Source organism: Bos javanicus, chromosome 6, assembly GCF_032452875.1.
Source record: "Bos javanicus breed banteng chromosome 6, ARS-OSU_banteng_1.0, whole genome shotgun sequence".
NCBI lineage: Eukaryota > Metazoa > Chordata > Mammalia > Artiodactyla > Bovidae > Bos > Bos javanicus.
Window position 1 is genome coordinate 116,322,816 of NC_083873.1, and position 18,344 is coordinate 116,341,159.

The following is an 18,344-nucleotide window of genomic DNA, read 5'->3' on the forward strand; positions in this document are numbered from 1 at the left end:
CCTGAGCCCCAGGCCTCCAGCATGTGAGCCTGCTCCATCTCGGGACCACCAGACAGGAATGGAGAAAAGGCACAGGAGAAGGCCGGCTCTGCCATCACTTCCTCTCTGGAGACCTCAGGCCCATCCGCTTCATCTTTCCCAAAGCACTAACAGGCACGCCATGCCCTCCTGGGCCCCTTTCCCACATGGAGGACAAGCCGTGTGTGGTGGGTGGTGCACTAAGTCCACACTGCTCAGAGCTGAGCTGGCCCTGGCAAGACGGACCAGACAGCCCGCAGTCAACCTCACTTCTTAGGGGCTGAAGTTAAAATTCTGCTTGATTAGGGATTTCCAGGGCCTGGACTCGCAGCCCCACCCAAGAGTAACCCTCTTACCTGCTGGCTTCTAAGTTGGTACATGACCAAGCCACCTTCCCACACGTGTGCCCCAAGATACACAAAGCTGGAGGCAGACAGCAATCAAGTACCTTGGTCAAGGGTGCAGGGTGAGAGGTGAAATGGATCCCGATGAGTAAATGAACACACGAAAAAAGTACCTGGTTCAAGTTAATGATTTATTTTCACCTGTAACACTAGCAGAGAAGTCAAAAACAGACTGACGAACATGGATAAAGTTTATAAACGGAACAAAGAAAGATCTGAACTATGTACACTGAGGGAGGGAAAGGGGTTTTTCCATATCTTTTCCTATTTTGCAATTTCTGAATAGGAGAAACTAAACATTTTCCCCCAGTTTAATATGAAGGAACACAACTTTTATGATCAACCATCTGTCCTTAAGCATAAAGCATAAGAGATTTTGGCTGTACGGTTGTCCTGGCTCCTGAAGTCTGGGTATTGTTAGAACATTTAAAAAAAAAAAAAAAGGAGTGTTCCATGAAGCCCAGAAGGAACTTCATGGGGACACCTGTGTCTACTCAAAGGGCAGACAGTGCCCGTCACGGTGACGAGAACTGATGTCCTGCCTTCCTCGACTGTAAGGAGAAAATAGTACTTTTATCAAACCAACTGGAAGTGAGCCAAACAGTTATCAAGTCAGAATGAAGCATGAATTTTCCTTTCACAGAGAAGGGACACTCCTTCGGCCCTGTTTAAAGTGAATTCTGTGCTGAGTCCCTGCTCCTCCAGAAGGAAAAACTGAAGGTCAGTTATTGCTAGCAACGCCAGAGGAGGCCCCCTTCCACCTTGAAGCTGTTTCACACGGAAGGCTGTGGGTTTGGCTTGAAGCCCTCTGAGGAAGGAGGGTGTGGAGGTGGAGGAGGCAGGCTCTGCAGGTCTCTCCCGGGAGCCACCCCTGGGCCACCATGCCACCTCCTTGAGGACTAGAGGCTCTCACACCTGGAGTTGAGCAGAAGGGTGTTATCTGGGCCCCTGGGGAGGAGGGGCCACAGTACTTCGCCACCAAAATCTAAGGAGCAATCGAAGCCCAAAGGATCAAGGCCTGAAGACCAGAAGAGCAGCTTCTGAAATAAATGTCAGTTGCAGGGGTGATGGTACCCAGCTTGAATCTGGAGAGCCGAGCTTTGAATCACAGGTGGCTGTGACTTGGGCAACAGGATGGACATGGGCAGCTGATAAGGCCACAATTACTGCCACCGCCGCCCGGGTCTATGCTTGAGTAGACGTTAGGCAGTGGGAACTGAGGACCAGAGGGCCTATGGTAAACACAGGATGATTTTATCAGAGAAGAGGACACCCGACCATGTGCCTGCCCCACCGTGACTGCTGCGCCAGTGAGCTCAGGCGCGGGTCCAGTTCCTGAGAACAGGTGGTGAGCAGGACGGGGCGACACAGGCACTGCTCCGCAGGCGGCACGAGGCCTCCCAGGGACACTGAAAGCGCTACATCTCCTGGGCTGCTGAAAAGGAGGCAAAGAACGGGCTTTATTGCACATTTCGTTCTTAGAAAACTAGGGATTGCCCTGCCGAGGCCTTGGTGATCTGCAGGAACCTCTGACATCGATGTAGGCGGAATCATGGGTGGCCTCTGAATCACAGGAGATGGAAAACAAGTCCAGTGGTTGGTCTTTCCGGGGCCACGCTTGCATCTGGGATCCTCAGACTGGATGGACCCTGTGTGGCTTGTCACTGCGGTGGGCAGACGCCTGGGACGAGGTAGCGTGCCCAGGAGAGCTGGGCGGACCTGCGTGCTCTCTGACCAGGGCTGGTGCTCCAGGACACCGCCAGGAGGAAGGTGGGGCAAACTCTCCAAACAGGGAAAACTTCTTGGCAAACGTGCAGCTTCTGAAAGAGGCTAGGACCATGACTCTTATCTCCAATGTGCCTGACTCCCTCTCTCCTACCCTGGAACCAGACTACCCAGGAGATGTCGACCAGCTGGGAGGGGCCTGGCTCCAGCTCCACGGCGTCCAACTAGAGGCAACAAGAGGGTCTAAGATGGGGTTGGAAACGAGAGAGCAGTGTACATGGTGGACGTGGGTTCTGAAATAGTCTTTCTGAGCTCAAGACACTGGAGGCAGATGAGCCGCGTAAGGCTGCACAGAGAGCCCAGCCAGGCTCTGTGCGGCCCTCGTCTCTCCCGAGCGACACTCAGCACTTCATATGTAAATGGGGTGGTAGCGTTTGTGGCTCATCTTTTTCCTGCAAGTCGGGCAAGTGTTAGCATTCTTCAGGGAATCACGGAGGCACTGGCTACAGAAGATGTGGCCACATTCTGTAGAAACAATGAGACGCCCGTTCTGCACAATCTGGAAAACAAACAGCCTTCACGTCACATCTTGTACCGGAGCAGCCGGAGCCCCAGCGTCCACTCCCGCCTGTTCCTAAGATGACGAATGAGCAGGGAAGGGCCGAGGGCTGCAGCAGGGAAGCAGGGAGGGGGTCTGGAGTACTGAGGATGCTCCTCTGAGGCTCAGGCGTATGGGCGGTGTCTCTGAAGCTGAGGAACAGGCAGGAGCCAATCTCGGGCAGCGAGAGCCCAAGTTGAAGCCCTGGGGCTCAAGGAACCCCAGGCACTCAGTGGGGCAGAGCCAGAGGGCCCAGGGCCACGGAAAGCACTAGCAGCTCCTCTGAGGCCGGGCGGGACGCGCAGGACTGGCTCTTGCACAGGGCAGTGCAGGGAACGAAGGAGCCAGAGTTCACGACTGTGCGGCCCAGAGAGACAGCACGCCCTCCCCTCACAGACGTGCGCCAAGCCACGTGCCGGCCCCGGCATGCCTGCGAGACAGGTGTCAGAGCCCACCCACGGAAGCGTTCATCTCACTCCCTGCCTGGAGCAGCCAGAGACCAGGACCAGGGGAGACGCAGCCGAGCCTGCTTACCTCCGAGTACCCGTCCATGCAGATGGGGCAGCTGACGGTGCCCGAGGGCCTAGAAGCACAGAGCTCACGTCAGGAAAGCAAGCTGGACGGTCAGCTCCTAACGCTACGTGGCTCCACCTAAGCCGCCCATGCCCCTTCCTCACAACAGCCTCCTGCGGCCCTGCCACAGCCCAGGCACTTGGGAGGCTGGCAGTCCCATGGTGCAGGGGTCCTCAGAGAAAGGGGGCAGAGAGGGCAAGAGTGCAGACAATGGGAGTCCCCCTTGCAGTCTCCGTGTCTGGGGCAGGGGCTGGCCGAGCAGCCCCTTCCTCACCCCCAGCTGCTCACACACGACCTGGCGGTGCCTGGTGCACCTGGTCAGTCACAGGGGGAACAGCGGAGCCCAGCCTGGGATCCGCCCGCTACCCAGATGCTTCAGTAAGCCCTTCCTGAGCCCAGGGGTTGAAGCATTTGCTGAGGGCCCAGTATTTGTAACACCCTGCCTCCGCCCAACCTCTTCACTGGAAACTGGAGGAAGAAGGGATCCTCATTCCGGGGACAAGCACCCATGTGTGCAGAGGCTTCCTGGCAGACGGCCTGCCCCCAGCAAGGCCCCTGGTACCTGAAGCCTGTGGCTGCGCTCCTGGGGGAGTGGGTGGTCACGTACACGTCCTTGTCCCGGGCCAGCTCCTCCTCATCACTGCTCACCACACAGCTATCCGCGTGGTCCTGGCGCAGCCGCCGGCCGTTCCTCCTCGGCCGCCTCCTCTCTAAGGTGCGAGTCCTCGTTCAGGGAAGGGCCTCTCAGCCCCATCCCTTTCGGGACCAGCTGCCTTCCCAGCCGTCTTCCCAGGAGGAGCCCCCAACCCTGCTGCAAGCAGGCCAGGGGTGAGTCCCCGCAGCAGGCAGAGCTGCCTCAGGGGGTGTTCCTGCCCACAGAGCAGGCGGGCCTGCAGCGCTGCCCTCGCCCAAACCCAAGGAAGGAGGGAGACCACTCACCTTCAACAATCTTGGAAACAGGAGAAAAACAAAAGAGAAAGACACAGTTAACTTGACGTATGATATTCTGTACTCTTTAAAACTCTTCAACAATCAGGCTGACACACTTGGGTCCCACGTGGGGTCCTCAGGGAGCAGCCAGGCCTCAAGTGGCCGAGCCTGGCGCCTGGTGCTGAGGAGTCCCGGGAGCTGGCACGTCACTCACCCTCCCGGAGCTTCCCATGGCCTCTTCTGAAACAGAGGCTCCAGTGCCCACAGCGCCACACCACTGCGAGGACCAGGCGAGACTACACGATGCCAAGGGCACCAGGGGACCACAGCCCACCACCCACCCCGCCTATCTTCACACCCCACAGGCTACTGCCAGAGATGGGGCTTTACTGGGAGAAGGCTTTGCAGGGTTCATGCCTTACCAACCGGAGGAGGTCAGGCAGGGACCCTGAGAACAGCACATGCCACACACTGAGACCAACCCAGCCCTGTGCTGGAGGCGGGCAGAGACTGGCAGGGAGGACCTACCAGTGCAGGGCCGGGCTCCAGGCCCAGCGGCCTCGCCACGCTTCGCACACACTGCAGTTCTTACACGCTGAAGTCCCCGGCTGCCCTGCCGCTCCCGTTGTTCCCAACAGCATTTGCTCACTTTGTGTCTCTGTCACCATCTAGTAATTCTCACAATATTTCAAACTTTTTCATTGTTGTCATATTCATTATGGCTCTATCTGATCAGTGATTTCTGATGCAACTACCCTAATTGTTTTGGGGCACCACGAACCTCACCAATATAAGATGATGAGCTTAAGTGATAAATACGTGTTCTGACTGTTCCACAGACCAACTATTCCATGAATCCCTCCCTCTTCTTGAGCCTCCCTACACCCTAGACACAACAAGACTGAAATTAGGCCAGTCAGTCACCTCACAGCGGCCTCACAGTGTCCAAGTGCAAGGAAGAGCTGCATATCTCACTTTACATCCCACCCTAGAAATGACAAAGCTTAGTGAGGAAGGCACTTCGAAGGTTAGGACAGGCCAAAAGCTAGGCCTCGTGCACCAGTTAGCTAGCTTGTGAATGCAAAGGAAAAGTTCCTCAGGGCAACTAGACGTGCCCCTCCAGTGAACGCACAATGATAAGAAAGTGAACAGGCTCACTGCTTCTGCGGAGAAAGTCGGAGTGGCCTGGATGGAAGATCCAACCAGCCACAGTATTTCCATAAACCAAAGCCCAAGCCAGAGCAAGGCCCCAACTCTCTTCAATTCTGTGAGAACTTAGAGGGGCAAGGAAGCTGCACAAAGTGTGAAGCTGGCAGGGGTTGGTTCCCAAGGTCAAAGGAAAGATGCCGTCTCTGGCACATCAGGGTGCAAAGGCAAAGCCCCAAGTGCTGATGTAGAAGCTGCAACAAGTTACCCGAAAGAGCAGCCAAGATCACTAACGTGGGTGGCTACACTAAACAGCAGGTTTTCAGTGTAGACAAAGCCTCCTGTAGAAGGAGACGCCATCCAGGACCTTCGTGGCTAGAGAAGTCAATGCCTGGCTTCAAAGCTCAGACTGACTCCCTCGTTAGAGGCTTAAATAGCTGACTGAAGTCAATGCTCACTCACCATTCCAAAAACTCTGCACCCCTAAGAGTGGTGCTAAATCAAGCCCCTCTGCCTGTGCTGCGTGGATGGAACAAAGCCTGAGTGACAGCGCATCTGCTTACAACACCGTTTACTGAGTACCTTAGACTGCTGACTCATGCTGCTCAGAAAAGATTCCGTGCAGAACATCCCCTCTCTCTGACAATGTACCTGATCACCCAAGACCTCTGATGGAGATGGACGACGAGACGAATGCTGTCTTCTTGCCGAGTAACACACATCCTGCAGCCCTGGATCAAGGAGGCGTTTCAACTTCCAAGTCTTGTAATTTAAGAAATATATCTCTAAGCCTACAGCTGCCATAAATAGTACTTTCTTTGATGGATCTGAGCAAAGTAAACCAAAACCATCTGGAAAGCAGAGATATCACTTTGCCAACAAAGGTCTGTATAATCAAAGCCATGGTTTTTCCAGTAGTCATGTATGGATGTGAGAGTTGAACCATAAAGAAGGCTGAGCGCCAAAGAATATGATGCTTTTGAACTGTGGTGCTGGAGAAGACTCTTAAAACTCTCTTGGACTGCAAGGAGATCAAACCAGTCAATCCTAAAGGAAAACAGTCCTGAATATTCATTGGAAGGACTGATGCTGAAGCTCCAATACTTTGGCCACTTAATGCAAAGAGCTGACTCATTGGAAAAGATCCTCATGCTGGGGAAGATTGAGGGCAAGAGGAGAACAGGACGATAGAAGATGGAGGTTGGATGGCATCAGCGACTCAATGGACCTGAGTTTGAGCAAACTCAGAGAGACAGTGGAGGACAGAGCAGCCTGGTGTGCTGCAGTCCATGGGGCCACAGAGTCAGACAAGACTCAGTGACTGAAGAAGAAATGATACACGGTGGCCAGAGAGCTCCCTTCACTGGTGATGACTGTGTCTCCACGTTCAATGGAAGAAGAGCTCGGAGATAAGACTTCTTGCCCAAAGGACAAAAAGGACCCACACAGCCCAGCCTCCCAGCTCCACGCCCTTCCTGTGACCTTGAGTCACCTCCTAGCTGATGGACAATAACATAATTTGTAGGATACAGCTAAAGATAATATAATCTTTAATTCATATATTAGAAAAAATATGATTAAAATTAGCAAAATAACTCAAAGGAAAAATCAATGAATGAAAACAAACTTATAAGAAAAAGGATACACAAAGCTAGAAGTTGGTTCTTTGAAAGATCAAATAAAACTCTGGTGATACTAATCTAAAAAAAACAGAAAACACAAATAGCCAGTATCAGAAATGAGACATCACTACACTACAGATTCCACAGAACTGAAGACATTACAAATTTATGCCAATAAAAGTGAAAATTTTGGATAAAATCAACAAATTCCTACAAAGTATAATTAACAAAGTGAAGTGAAAAGTGAAAGCTGCTCAGTTGTGTCCAACTCTTTGTGACCCCATGAACCATATCCCAACAGGCTCCCCCTGTCAGTGGGATTCTTCAGAAAAGAACACTGGAGTGGGTTGCCATTTCCTTTTCCAGGGGAATCTTCCTGACCCAGGGATTGAACCCATAACAGGCAGATTCTCTACCATCTGAGCCACCAGGGAAGCCCAATAATTACCAAAGCATGAACATGTAGTTGCTCAGTCATATCCGACTCTTTTCAACCACATGGACTATAGCCCACCAGGTTCCTCTGTCCATGGATTTTCCAGGCTAGGATACTGGAGAGGGGTGCCATGCCCTCCTCCAGGGGATCTTCCTGACTCAGGAATCAAAACTGGACCTCCTGCATTGCAGGCAGAGTCTTTACCGTCTCAGCCACCAGAAAAGCCCCAATAATTACCCAAACTTACTAAAACTCTGCTGCTGCTAAAACTCTACTTCTGCTTTATTGATCACGCCAAAGCCTCTGACTGTGTAGATCACAATAAACTGTGGAAACTTCTGAAAGAGATGGGAATATCAGACCACCTTACCTGCCTCCTGAGAAATCTGTATGCAGGTCAAGAAGCAACAGTTAGAACTGGCATGGAACAACAGACTGGTTCCAAATTGGGAAAGGAGTACGTCAAGGCTGTATACTGTCACAGCGCTTATTCAACTTATATGCAGAGTGCATCATGCGAAATGCCAGGCTGGATGAAGCACAAGCTGGAATCAAGATTGCTGGGAGAAATATCAATAACCTCAGATACACAGATGACACCACCCTTATGGCAGAAAGTGAAGAGGAACTAAAGAGCTTCTTGATGAAAGTGAAAGAGGAGAGTGAAAAAGCTGGCTTAAAGTTCAACATTCAGAAAACTAAGATCATGGCATCCGGTCCCATCACTTCATGGCAAACATTGACAGACTTTATTTTTTTGGACTCCAAAATCACTGCAAGATGGTGACTGCTGCCATGAAATTAAAAGACGCTTACTCCTTAGAAGAAAAGCTATGACAAACCTAGACAGCATATTAAAAAGCAGAGACATTACTTTGCTGACAAAGGTCCATCTAGTCAAAGCTATGGTTTTTCCAGTGGTCATGTATGGATGTGAGAATTGGACTGTGAAGAAAGCTGAGTGAGCACCAAAGAATTGATGCTTTTGAACTGTGGCATTGGAGAAGACTCTTGAGAGTCCCTTGGACTGCAAAGAGATCCAACCAGTCCATCCTAAAGGAGATCAGTCCTGAAAATTCATTGGAAGGACTGATGCTGAAGCTGAAACTCCAATACTTTGGCCACCTGATGTGAAGAACTGACTCACAGGAATAGACTCTGATGCTGGGTCTTTTAGATTGAAGGCGGGATTTGGAGAAGGGGACGACAGAGGATGAGATGGTCGATGGCATCACCAACTCGATGGACGTAGTTTAAGAAGCTCCGGGAGTTGGTGAAGGACAGGGAGGCCTGCCGTGCTGCAGTCCACGGGGTCGTAAAGCGCTGGACGTGACTGAGCGACTGAGCTGCAGCGCTTTATGTGTAGAGTTCTACCAACTACCCGAGGGAGTAGCAGCCCCAATCTTACAAAACCTTCTGGAGAACAGAAAAAAAAGGTGCCCAAATCACTTTATAAAGATACCAAAACTCTGATACCAGAACTTTATAAAGAAAAATTACCAACCACCAATCTTACTCACAAAAAACGAGGCAAAGATTACATATAAGATATTAGCAAACTGAGTGTAGCCACATAGAAAAAAAAAATTATGTTACAACCACAAAGCTTAAGTAGTTTAACACTAGAAACCAATGTCTTCAACATATGAAAGGGGAAAAAAACCATCACTAGATTAGACTTAAATTTCAACACTGATTTCAGGATGAAACTTATAGCCAAACATGAAAAAGAGAAACTTCTCCACTCTGGTAAGGGTATCGACAAACCCCAAAACCTTACAGCAGAGGCCTTATTTAATGGTAGAACTGAAAGGACTCTTTCAGATTTTGAATGAAACAAGAATGCCCATGACTGTCACGTTTTTACTCAGCCAATAATGAATTTTTTAGCCAGTGTGTTAAGGCCAAGAAAAAAAAAAAAAACCCTGAGAAGAACCAAAACTTATTTACACAAAAATTCAAAAGATTTACAGATTAAGAATTGTTAGACTAAAAAGAGAAAAATCAATTGCATTTCTTTATATTAACAAATCAAAATTAAAAAGAAATGAAAATTTGAAACACCATTTATAGCATCCTAAAATAGTACATACCTAGGAATAAATCTCCTAACAAGACATGCAAAATCACTCCAGGGTATAAACTTTACTGTGAAGTATCTAATCTTGGTGTTCAGTTGCTTAGTCGTGTCCAACTCTTTGTGACCCCACGGTGAGCAGCACGCCAGGCTTCCCTGTCCTTCACCATCTCCCGGAGCTTGCTCAAACTCACACCCATTGAGTTGGTGATGCCATCCAACCATCCATCTTATCTCAAACCATACACAAAACTCAATTCAAATGGATTATAGACCTAAATGTGAAACGTGAAACAGTAATACTTTTCAAATATAGGAACAAATTTTTATGGTACAGGATTTTCATCAACAAAATTGATAAATTCAACTATATCAAAATTAAGATCCTTTGTATATAAATCAAAAAGAGAAAAAGAAAAGCCTCTGAATAGAAGATTCAACACACAACTAATGGCAGGCTTGTATTTAGAAGTTATTAAAAGAAATGAGACAAGGCAGGCAGTCACAAGGAAAAATGAGCAATGATTCAGTTTAAAAAAAAAACATCCCAACAGGCAACACACCAAAGAGGACAACGAGCCACCAAGCACGGAAAGGCATCTGACCCCAACAGGAACGGGGAGAAACACCCTGAAAGCACGCGGGAGACTCCGTGCAATACCAGACGGGCTACAAGTGCCGTGGCGGGAGCCTGGGTGGGGACGCCTCTCTGGAAGATGGGGGGGTCACTGCCCAGCGCCTGCTGAGGGCACGCACCCGGACAGAGTCCGCACAGCTTCTCCTTCAGTCTTCAGAGAGCTAACCAAAGTTCTACTGTGGCCCTGGGGTGTACAGATGCCGAGCTCCTCCCAGATGGGGTCCAAGTGGCACACTTAGCCTACCCCCTGGATTCCGGGCGGCTGTTAAGATTACCCCAATCTAGGAAACAACACAATCGTTTCACTCTCCTGAACACGGTGTCTGATGTAACCCTAAACTTGTAACCCCTCTAATAGAGGCCCCTCATCTTGAGTTAGCAACATTACTAGGTATTCCAAGTGGATATTTCGTGAAAATTTCAGTCTGGGTATACTTCACACTGTAAATTTTACAAGTGGCATTTGGATGTTAAAATAATTATCAATAAAAAATGAAGAACGATTAGACTAAAAGGGATGCTACCAAATCCCAATTATTCTATGTCTGGGAACACTGAGGCCACAGGAAGGGGACTCCTCCACCAGAACCCGGGACCCCTGCTTCTCAAGCTTGGCTCCCATCCACCTACCCGCCTGGCCAGGCTCTCCACCTGCTCCCAGGACAGCCCCCAGTGCCAGCATTCCTGTCCCAGAGTCTCCCAGTGACTCTCCACAGTCAGGGACACAGCAGGAGGCTAGAGAGCTCAGAAAAGCAGCCCACGCAAGGAAGGCAGATGAACCATCAAAACAAAACCAGGGCGTAAAAGGGGATGTGACGACGCTGGCTTGTCACTCAGTAGCAGCCATTGGCGTCCCCATGAGGGCAGAATCCTGGCCATCTCCCCAGGGCCTGGCACGCCACAGGTGGACACCAAGTGCTGGGCCAACAAGGACTGGCGGCACTGTGAAGTGTTAATCAGCAACTGAGCTGCAAGCTTCAGCCCAGGTGCCAGACTCAGCTGTCTTCCCAGAACCTCAGGGAGCTTACCAGGAACAGCAGCAAAGCTGGATGTATGCGCTTTAGAAAACACTCACAGGCCCAGCGGGGACCGCCGATAGCTAAGCCACCGAGACTCATCTCCAGGGAAATGACTGTCTCTCACTCAGAAGCGGTGTCCCCGAGCACTCACACATAATCCGCTGGGACAGCTGACAGGCTCAGCAGGAGCAGCTGCCCGGCCTTTGTGGCGGGGGAACAGATGCGATGGACGGACACACAGCCGGACAACCCAGCAGTTTCAGAATGGGCCCAGGGTCTAAACCTCTTCACTTGTCAGGTCAGTTCCCTGTCCTCACACACTTGCTTCTTTTGAAGGCTCGAAGCTTCTCGGTGTAACCCTGAGGTTCTAAGCACAGCCAGGAGAGCCCCAAGGCCATGGGCTCCTAGGCCGAGGGGAGACTCAGCTCCCAGCAACCTCCGCTGGCCCCAGCAAACCAGTCCTCAGCAGCACTGCCCCCCACCGCCCCCTCACACGGGTCCGCCTCCGCTCTGCACACCTGTGCCCTCTATCAGCAGCATCCTGAGACACAAGCGCACCCTCAGGAAGCAGGCAGGCTGAGCAGACTCCCAGCCCAACCCGAGGCGGCACCCTGCTTGGTGGAGCTGGGCTGTGGGACTGGCTTCCCCATCCCCGAGCAGGTCTCCTTCCTGGAGGCCACGCAGGGGCAGGCGGTACCCCAGGGCGGGGGTGGTGGGGCAGCAGCTCCCAGGCTCCACCCTCTGGGAGCCATGGCACCGTCGGGCACCAGCGGGCAGTGTGGGGGGCCTGCCTGCTCCACAGCAGCAGCTTCCAGGCCTCGAGACCCACCCCTGGCAGTGCTCAGCGAATGTCCCCATTCCCACCAGCCAAGAAGGTGGAAACTCACGTTTACTGGGCACCGTGCTGGGTGCCAGGCACTCAAATAAAGGATTCTTCTAATCCTCACAGTACCCTACTGACACGGATGGCATTATCCTCATTTTATGGACAAGCCAAGGAGGCTAAGTAACTTGCCCCAGGTCACGCAGCTGTTGTTAAGGGTGGAATCAGGGACTAAAGAGAGACGGAGCCTCAGAGTTCTCCCCAACTATGCAAAGGAGGCTCACTAATGATTAATTAAAGCAATAAAGTTACAATACATGATTTTCCTCAAACATTTTCCACCTTGAGTGCCATAACCTGTGACCAAGGCCTTTGGATGTGCCAGCCAGGGGCTCACCACCGAGAGCGCCAACGCTCAGGCTCCCCCACTTACCACAACGGAGTCATTGTGAGTCAGGTCGACAACCACAGGCTCTAAAGATTCACAGGTGAGGTCCACTATTTCGTCTCCAGCTTCAAAATAAAGCATTTTAACAAGCTTTGGAGGGAAAGTAAAGGCATAGTGCCCAGTTTCATTAATATGACAACTAACAGAACACGGCTTATACCAAACATCCCTGAAGTACAGTAGTAAAGGGGCAAGCAGTGAGCACTCCTCGAGTTCTGCTATGAACAACACTGTGCGGTTTTACCCAGCACCCCACCCCTCCCCGTGGCTTCACAGCCCACCCCCACTCATTGACAGCAGAGAGGCAGCGGGTCACCTGCTGTGGGTGGGGGTGCACAGCCGGGGAGCGACCAAGCACACTGGCCTCGGGCTCTGCGGCGGGTCTGTCTGAAAGCTCCGCTCCCCCAATCTCAGGTCAGGCTATACTCGGCACCGCACAGGCTGTACTCGTCCACAGTTACATTCTGATCTCCATTTAGCCCGCCAGCACTTCCCAACTTGGTTGGGCCACAACGGTTTACTCACTGGTCCCCCAAAACCCCAACTTGCCAGGAGAGGTTGAGCCTGTCCTGCCACTTGCTGTGAGCCCGAAAGCACACTGCACGTCTATCCACGCACGGGACATGTGGGCCACAGCGCTGAGGTCGGGCAGTGCACAGCCTCCATCGCTACAAACGGAAACAAGGCTCACAACCACCTTTGCTTCCATTATTCGTAACATTAAAAAAGAAGCGGGAAGAACTTCTAAAAATAATGGTCAATATTTGGGGAAAGTGACTTGTAATAATTTACCATATTCAAATTTTTGTTTTCCTGGATTAGAAAGTTCACAGCAATAAAAACCATATATCAAAGATTCCAACATAATTTATACAAAATGATTTTATTTCTTTTAAAGAACAGTCCATAATGGATCTATCCTAACTTACAGAACTGCTTCTCTTTCTGGTGAACACAATTTTGGGTTCTTACAATAAAATACATGCCAGCGGGCAGCGTGTGCATGGAGTCCTGCACGTGGGTGTGAGGCTCACCGAGGACGGAAAATGCCACGTGGAGAGCAGTGGGCCACAGGCAGGCTGGAGCCCCTGAGCCCTTGAGAGGCACACACGGACTCAAGTGTTCCACGGGAGCAGACTCCTGCACGTGCTGGGGGCGCGGGGGAAGGGGCGCGCCCAAGGCTGCATGAGTCTGTCAGAAGTGAGGTCAGAGACCAGAGGCAAGGTGGAGGGCCTTACTCCCTGAAGGGCCACGACATGACCTCAGGCAAGCCGCTTCTCTCCAAGTCTCAGTTCTCATGCCTCATAATTATAAAAGCAACCTACTGTATGCAGAGCAGAGGGATGACACGGGCCATCTGCCACTCCCCTGAGCAGGCCAGCAGAGGGGAAAGAGCCAATCTGCCTCTGCCCGTACCAAATGCCCGCCAACCCAGGAAGGTCTGTATACAGGTCTGCCTTCTGGGGCAATTGTTTGTCTTAATGAAGGAGAGAAGAAACCTGAGTACTTCCTGAGGCCAAGTTTAAGGTGAGACACAATTTCAAAGAGAAAAGGTGGATCCAAGGATGCATAGCCTCCTTGGATGGCTGGTTAGGCCCAGGGGGCAGCTCTGGCTCACTTCAGCTTTGAGTTGTGAATGGTGAGTCTGAGACTGTAGGTCTTATAAATACAGTGACTACGCTGAACCTTGTATAGTGCTATCTGCCAAGCACAGTTCTAAGTGTTTCAAGTCACCTACTCATTTCAGAGCTAGAACAGCTCTACACAGAGCTACTGCTTATACATACCCCATGATCCACGCACGCACACATGCCACAATCCTCGCACGCACACATGCCATGATCCTCACACGCACACATGCCATGATACACACACACACAGCCCCATTCATTATTCAGGTGTTCACACATGCCATGATCTGCACACACGCCATTATCCTCACACATACACACCATTTATCTGTGTGTGCACATACGCCATTATCCTCACACACACACACACACGCCATTATCTGCACGCACACACATGCATGATCCTCACATACAAACAGGCCATTATCCTCATATACACACACACGCCACTCATTATCCACATGCACACACACCATCATCCATGCACACACATATTATCCTCACACACACACACACACACGCCATGCTGCTCATACACACACAAGCCATTATCCTCTTAAACACACGCCATTATCCACGCACGCACACACACCATTATCCTCCTATACACACACACCATTATCCTCATATACACGCCATTATCCTCATACATAAGAACACACAGGAGAACTGTACAAAAAAGATCTTCAAGACCCAGATAATCACGATGGTGTGATCACTCACCTTGAGCCAGACATCCTGGACATCAAGAGGGCCTTAGGAAGCATCACTATGAACAAAGCTAGTCGAGGTGATGGAATCCCACTTGAACTATTTCATATCCTGAAAGATGATGCTGTTAAAGTGCTGCACCCAATATACCAGCAAATTTGGAAAACTCAGTGGCCACAGGACTGAAAAAGGTCAGTTTTCATTCCAATCCCAAAGAAAGGCAATGCCAAAGAATGCTCAAACTACTGCACAATTGCGCTCATCTCATACACGAGTAAAGTGATGCTTAAAATTCTCCAAGCCAGGCTTCAGCAATACATGCACCGTGAACTCCCATATGTTCAAGCTGATTTTAGAAAAGGCAGAGGAACCAGAGACCAAATTGCCAACATCCGCTGGACCATTGAAAAAGCAAGAGAGTTCCAGAAAAACATCTACTTCTGCTTTACTGACTATGCCAAAGCCTCTGACTGTGTGGATCACAATAAACTGTGGAAAATTCTGAAAGAGATGGGAATACCAGACCACCTGACCTGCCTCTTGAGAAACCTGTATGCAGGTCAGGAAGCAACAGTTAGAACTGGACATGGAACAACAGACTGGTTCCAAGTAGCAAAAGGAGTACGTCAAGGCTGTATATTGTCACCCTGCTTATTTAACTTATATGCAGAGTACATCATGAGAAACGCTGGGCTGGAAGAAGCACAAGCTGGAATCAAGATTGCCAGGAGAAATATCAATAACCTCAGATATGCAGATGACACCACCCTTATGGCAGAAAGTGAAGAGGAACTAAAAAGCCTCTTGATGAAGGTGAAAGAGGAGAGTGCAAAAGTTGGCTTAAAGCTCAACATTCAGAAAACGAAGATCATGGCGTCTGGTCCCATCACTTCATGGCAAATAGATGGGGTAACAGTGGAAACAGTGTCAGACTTTATTTTTCTGGGCTCCAAAATCACTGCAGATGGTGATTGCAGCCATGAAATTAAAAGACACTTACTCCTTGGAAGAAGAGCTATGATCAACCTAGACAGCATATTGAAAAGCAGAGACATTACTTTGCCAACAAAGGTCCGTCTAGTCAAGGCTATGGTTTTCCAGTGGTCATGTATGGATGTGAGAGTTGGACTGTGAAGGCGGCTGAGCACTGAAGAATTGATGCTTTTGAACTGTGGTGTTGGAGAAGACTCTTGATAGTCTCTTGGACTGCAAGGAGATCCAACCAGTCCATCCTAAAGGAGATCAGTCCTGGGTGTTCACTGGAAGGACTGATGCTGAAGCTGAAACTCCAATATTCTGGCCACCTGATATGAAGAACTGACTCAATGGAAAAGACCCTGATGCTGGGAAGATTGAGGGCAGGAGGAGAAGGGGACGACAGAGGATGAGATGGTTGGATGACATCACCGACTCAATGGACATAAATTTGGGTGGACTCTGGGAGTTGGTGATGCCAGGGAGGCCTGGCATGCTGTAGTTCATGGTGTCGCAAAAGTCAGACATGACTGAGCAACTGAACTGAACACACACTCAATTATCCTCACACACACACACACCATTATCTGCGTGTGCACACACACCATCGTCTGCATGCACACACACACAATTATCCTCATACACACATACCTAAATGCCATTAGCCTCATACACACATAAGCCATTATCCTCATATAAATACACACACAACGTTATCCTCATACACACACACGCCATTATCTGCAAGCACCATGCCTTAATCCTCATACACCGCCCCCCCCCCCCCCCCGCAATATGCCCTGTTTCAGATGAGGAAACTGAGGCCCACAGGTTGTGTAGCCTGCACCAGGCCGGTGGCTCCCAACTGATGCTCAGGGTCGCTGGCAATCTTACCGCTTTCCACGAGCTCTATAGGTTCTGCCTCCAAGGCCATCTCAGGTGGGGAGGTGGTTTCCCGAGTTCGCTTCTGGGCTTGTCTAGAATTTACTGTCCCACCACGACGCTTTCTCTGAGGGTTTCCAGGGAAAAAGAAACAGTTACACAGCTTCTGACCAGTAAGATTTCAGCTAGAAAAATAAAAAAGGTCAACTCATTGAGAAAAAGACCACAATGAACAGCCCTGAGGCTGGGGTCCTTTCAAAACTCGAGATTCTAGAACACTGACTGCTTAGCGAGAAATCATCCAAAATATATAGTGAATACAAATTCTATAAAGTAGAACTTCTGTTACACAGACTGTTAGTCCGTCAAAAGTATGTGACATACAACTCTATGGAGGCCTCTGGTCCAGGCTGGAATTAGACCAGAAATCCCTTCTTTCAACCAAAAGTTACAGCCCTATTTCCCTTGGGTTTGTATCTGACCCCACTGAGCACCTTCTGTCTTTCAGCCCAAGACTTTCAGTTTCCCAAGTCCCTATTCCCGTGAAAAGCAGGTCTCTTTTTGGGAAAGGGTTCTGGCCTCTAAATTCTTAGAATACTATCAAGTTGTAGTTTACACCCTAATAACCACTCCCCACGGCTCCAAGAACCAAAGTTTTTATTTATTTTTTCTTGCGATGAGAACTTTAAAAACGTTTTTATTGGAGTATGGTTGACTTAGTCTTGCCTGGAAAATCCCATGGACGGAGGAGCCTGGAAGGCTGCAGTCCATGGGGTCGCTGAGGGTCGGACACGACTGAGCGACTTCACTTTCACTTTTCACTTTCATGCATTGGAGAAGGAAATGGCAACCCACTCCAGTGTTATTGCCTGGAGAATCCCAGGGACAGGGGAGCCTGGTGGGTTCCCGTCTATGGAGTTGCACAGTCGGACACGACTGAAGTGACTTAGCAGATGGTTGACTTACAGTGAGCAAAGTGAATCACTTATACATACACCCTTTTCTTTAAGACTCTTTTCCCAGATAGACCACTGCAAAGCGCTGAGCAGAGTTCTTTACGCTATACAGTAGGTCCTGCAAGAATCAGTTTCAGCTCCCAGGGGGCTTCCAGAGAGACTCGCCTTCTGGAAGGTCAGAACCATTAATCAGCATGTCTGCACCTCAGACCCCAAGTCAGGCTTCTGTGCCCTCGCGCCGGGTGCCAACGCGCTCCAGCACAGCTGGCCTGTCCCCTGCATCTTTCTCAAGAGACGGGGCCTCCACCTGCCATGCAGCTTTATTACCGCGCCCTGTGCGGCCCCTCGCAACCCTGGCTCCGTTTCCGCGCTCCTCCCTGCCCTGCCCTCAGTGGCACTGGGCCCACTCTGCTCACAATGGGCAACGTGGGGCAGTCACCACCTGGTGAGCCTGAACTTCCTCGCCAGTGGCAGCCTCACAGAGCTCTCCTAAGGACGAGGCATATGCAGTGCTGAGCACTGGCCGAAGACGCCATCACTGCACTGTCGTGCCTGGCCAGGCATCCTCACCTTGGACACGCTGGCGGGACAGGGAAGCATCCTTGGGATCTACTCAAGACTGAGGAGTACCCCTCACCCAGCCCAGTCCTCACTGGCAGCGGAGAAGCCGGCTTCTCTCCGTGTTCTAACCGCCCCTCTCATTTCATGGCCGCCCGAGGAGCCGCCTCCCAGC

General features: G+C 50.4%; 1 protein-coding gene across 1 annotated transcript in view; it reads right to left on the reverse strand.

Moving 5' to 3' along the window:
- Nucleotides 1–539: 539 nt before the first annotated feature.
- Nucleotides 540–18,344, reverse strand: part of RNF4 (ring finger protein 4) — a 29,915-nt gene continuing 12,110 nt past the window's right edge. Inside the window, exons 4-9 of the mRNA XM_061421132.1 lie at nt 16,668–16,782; nt 12,442–12,521; nt 4,258–4,267; nt 3,881–4,028; nt 3,280–3,328; nt 540–2,706 (exon numbers count right to left, since the gene is read on the reverse strand). Coding sequence (XP_061277116.1) covers nt 2,557–2,706; nt 3,280–3,328; nt 3,881–4,028; nt 4,258–4,267; nt 12,442–12,521; nt 16,668–16,782 — 552 coding nt within the window. The 3' untranslated portion in view covers nt 540–2,556. The remainder of the gene's footprint in view (nt 2,707–3,279; nt 3,329–3,880; nt 4,029–4,257; nt 4,268–12,441; nt 12,522–16,667; nt 16,783–18,344) is intronic.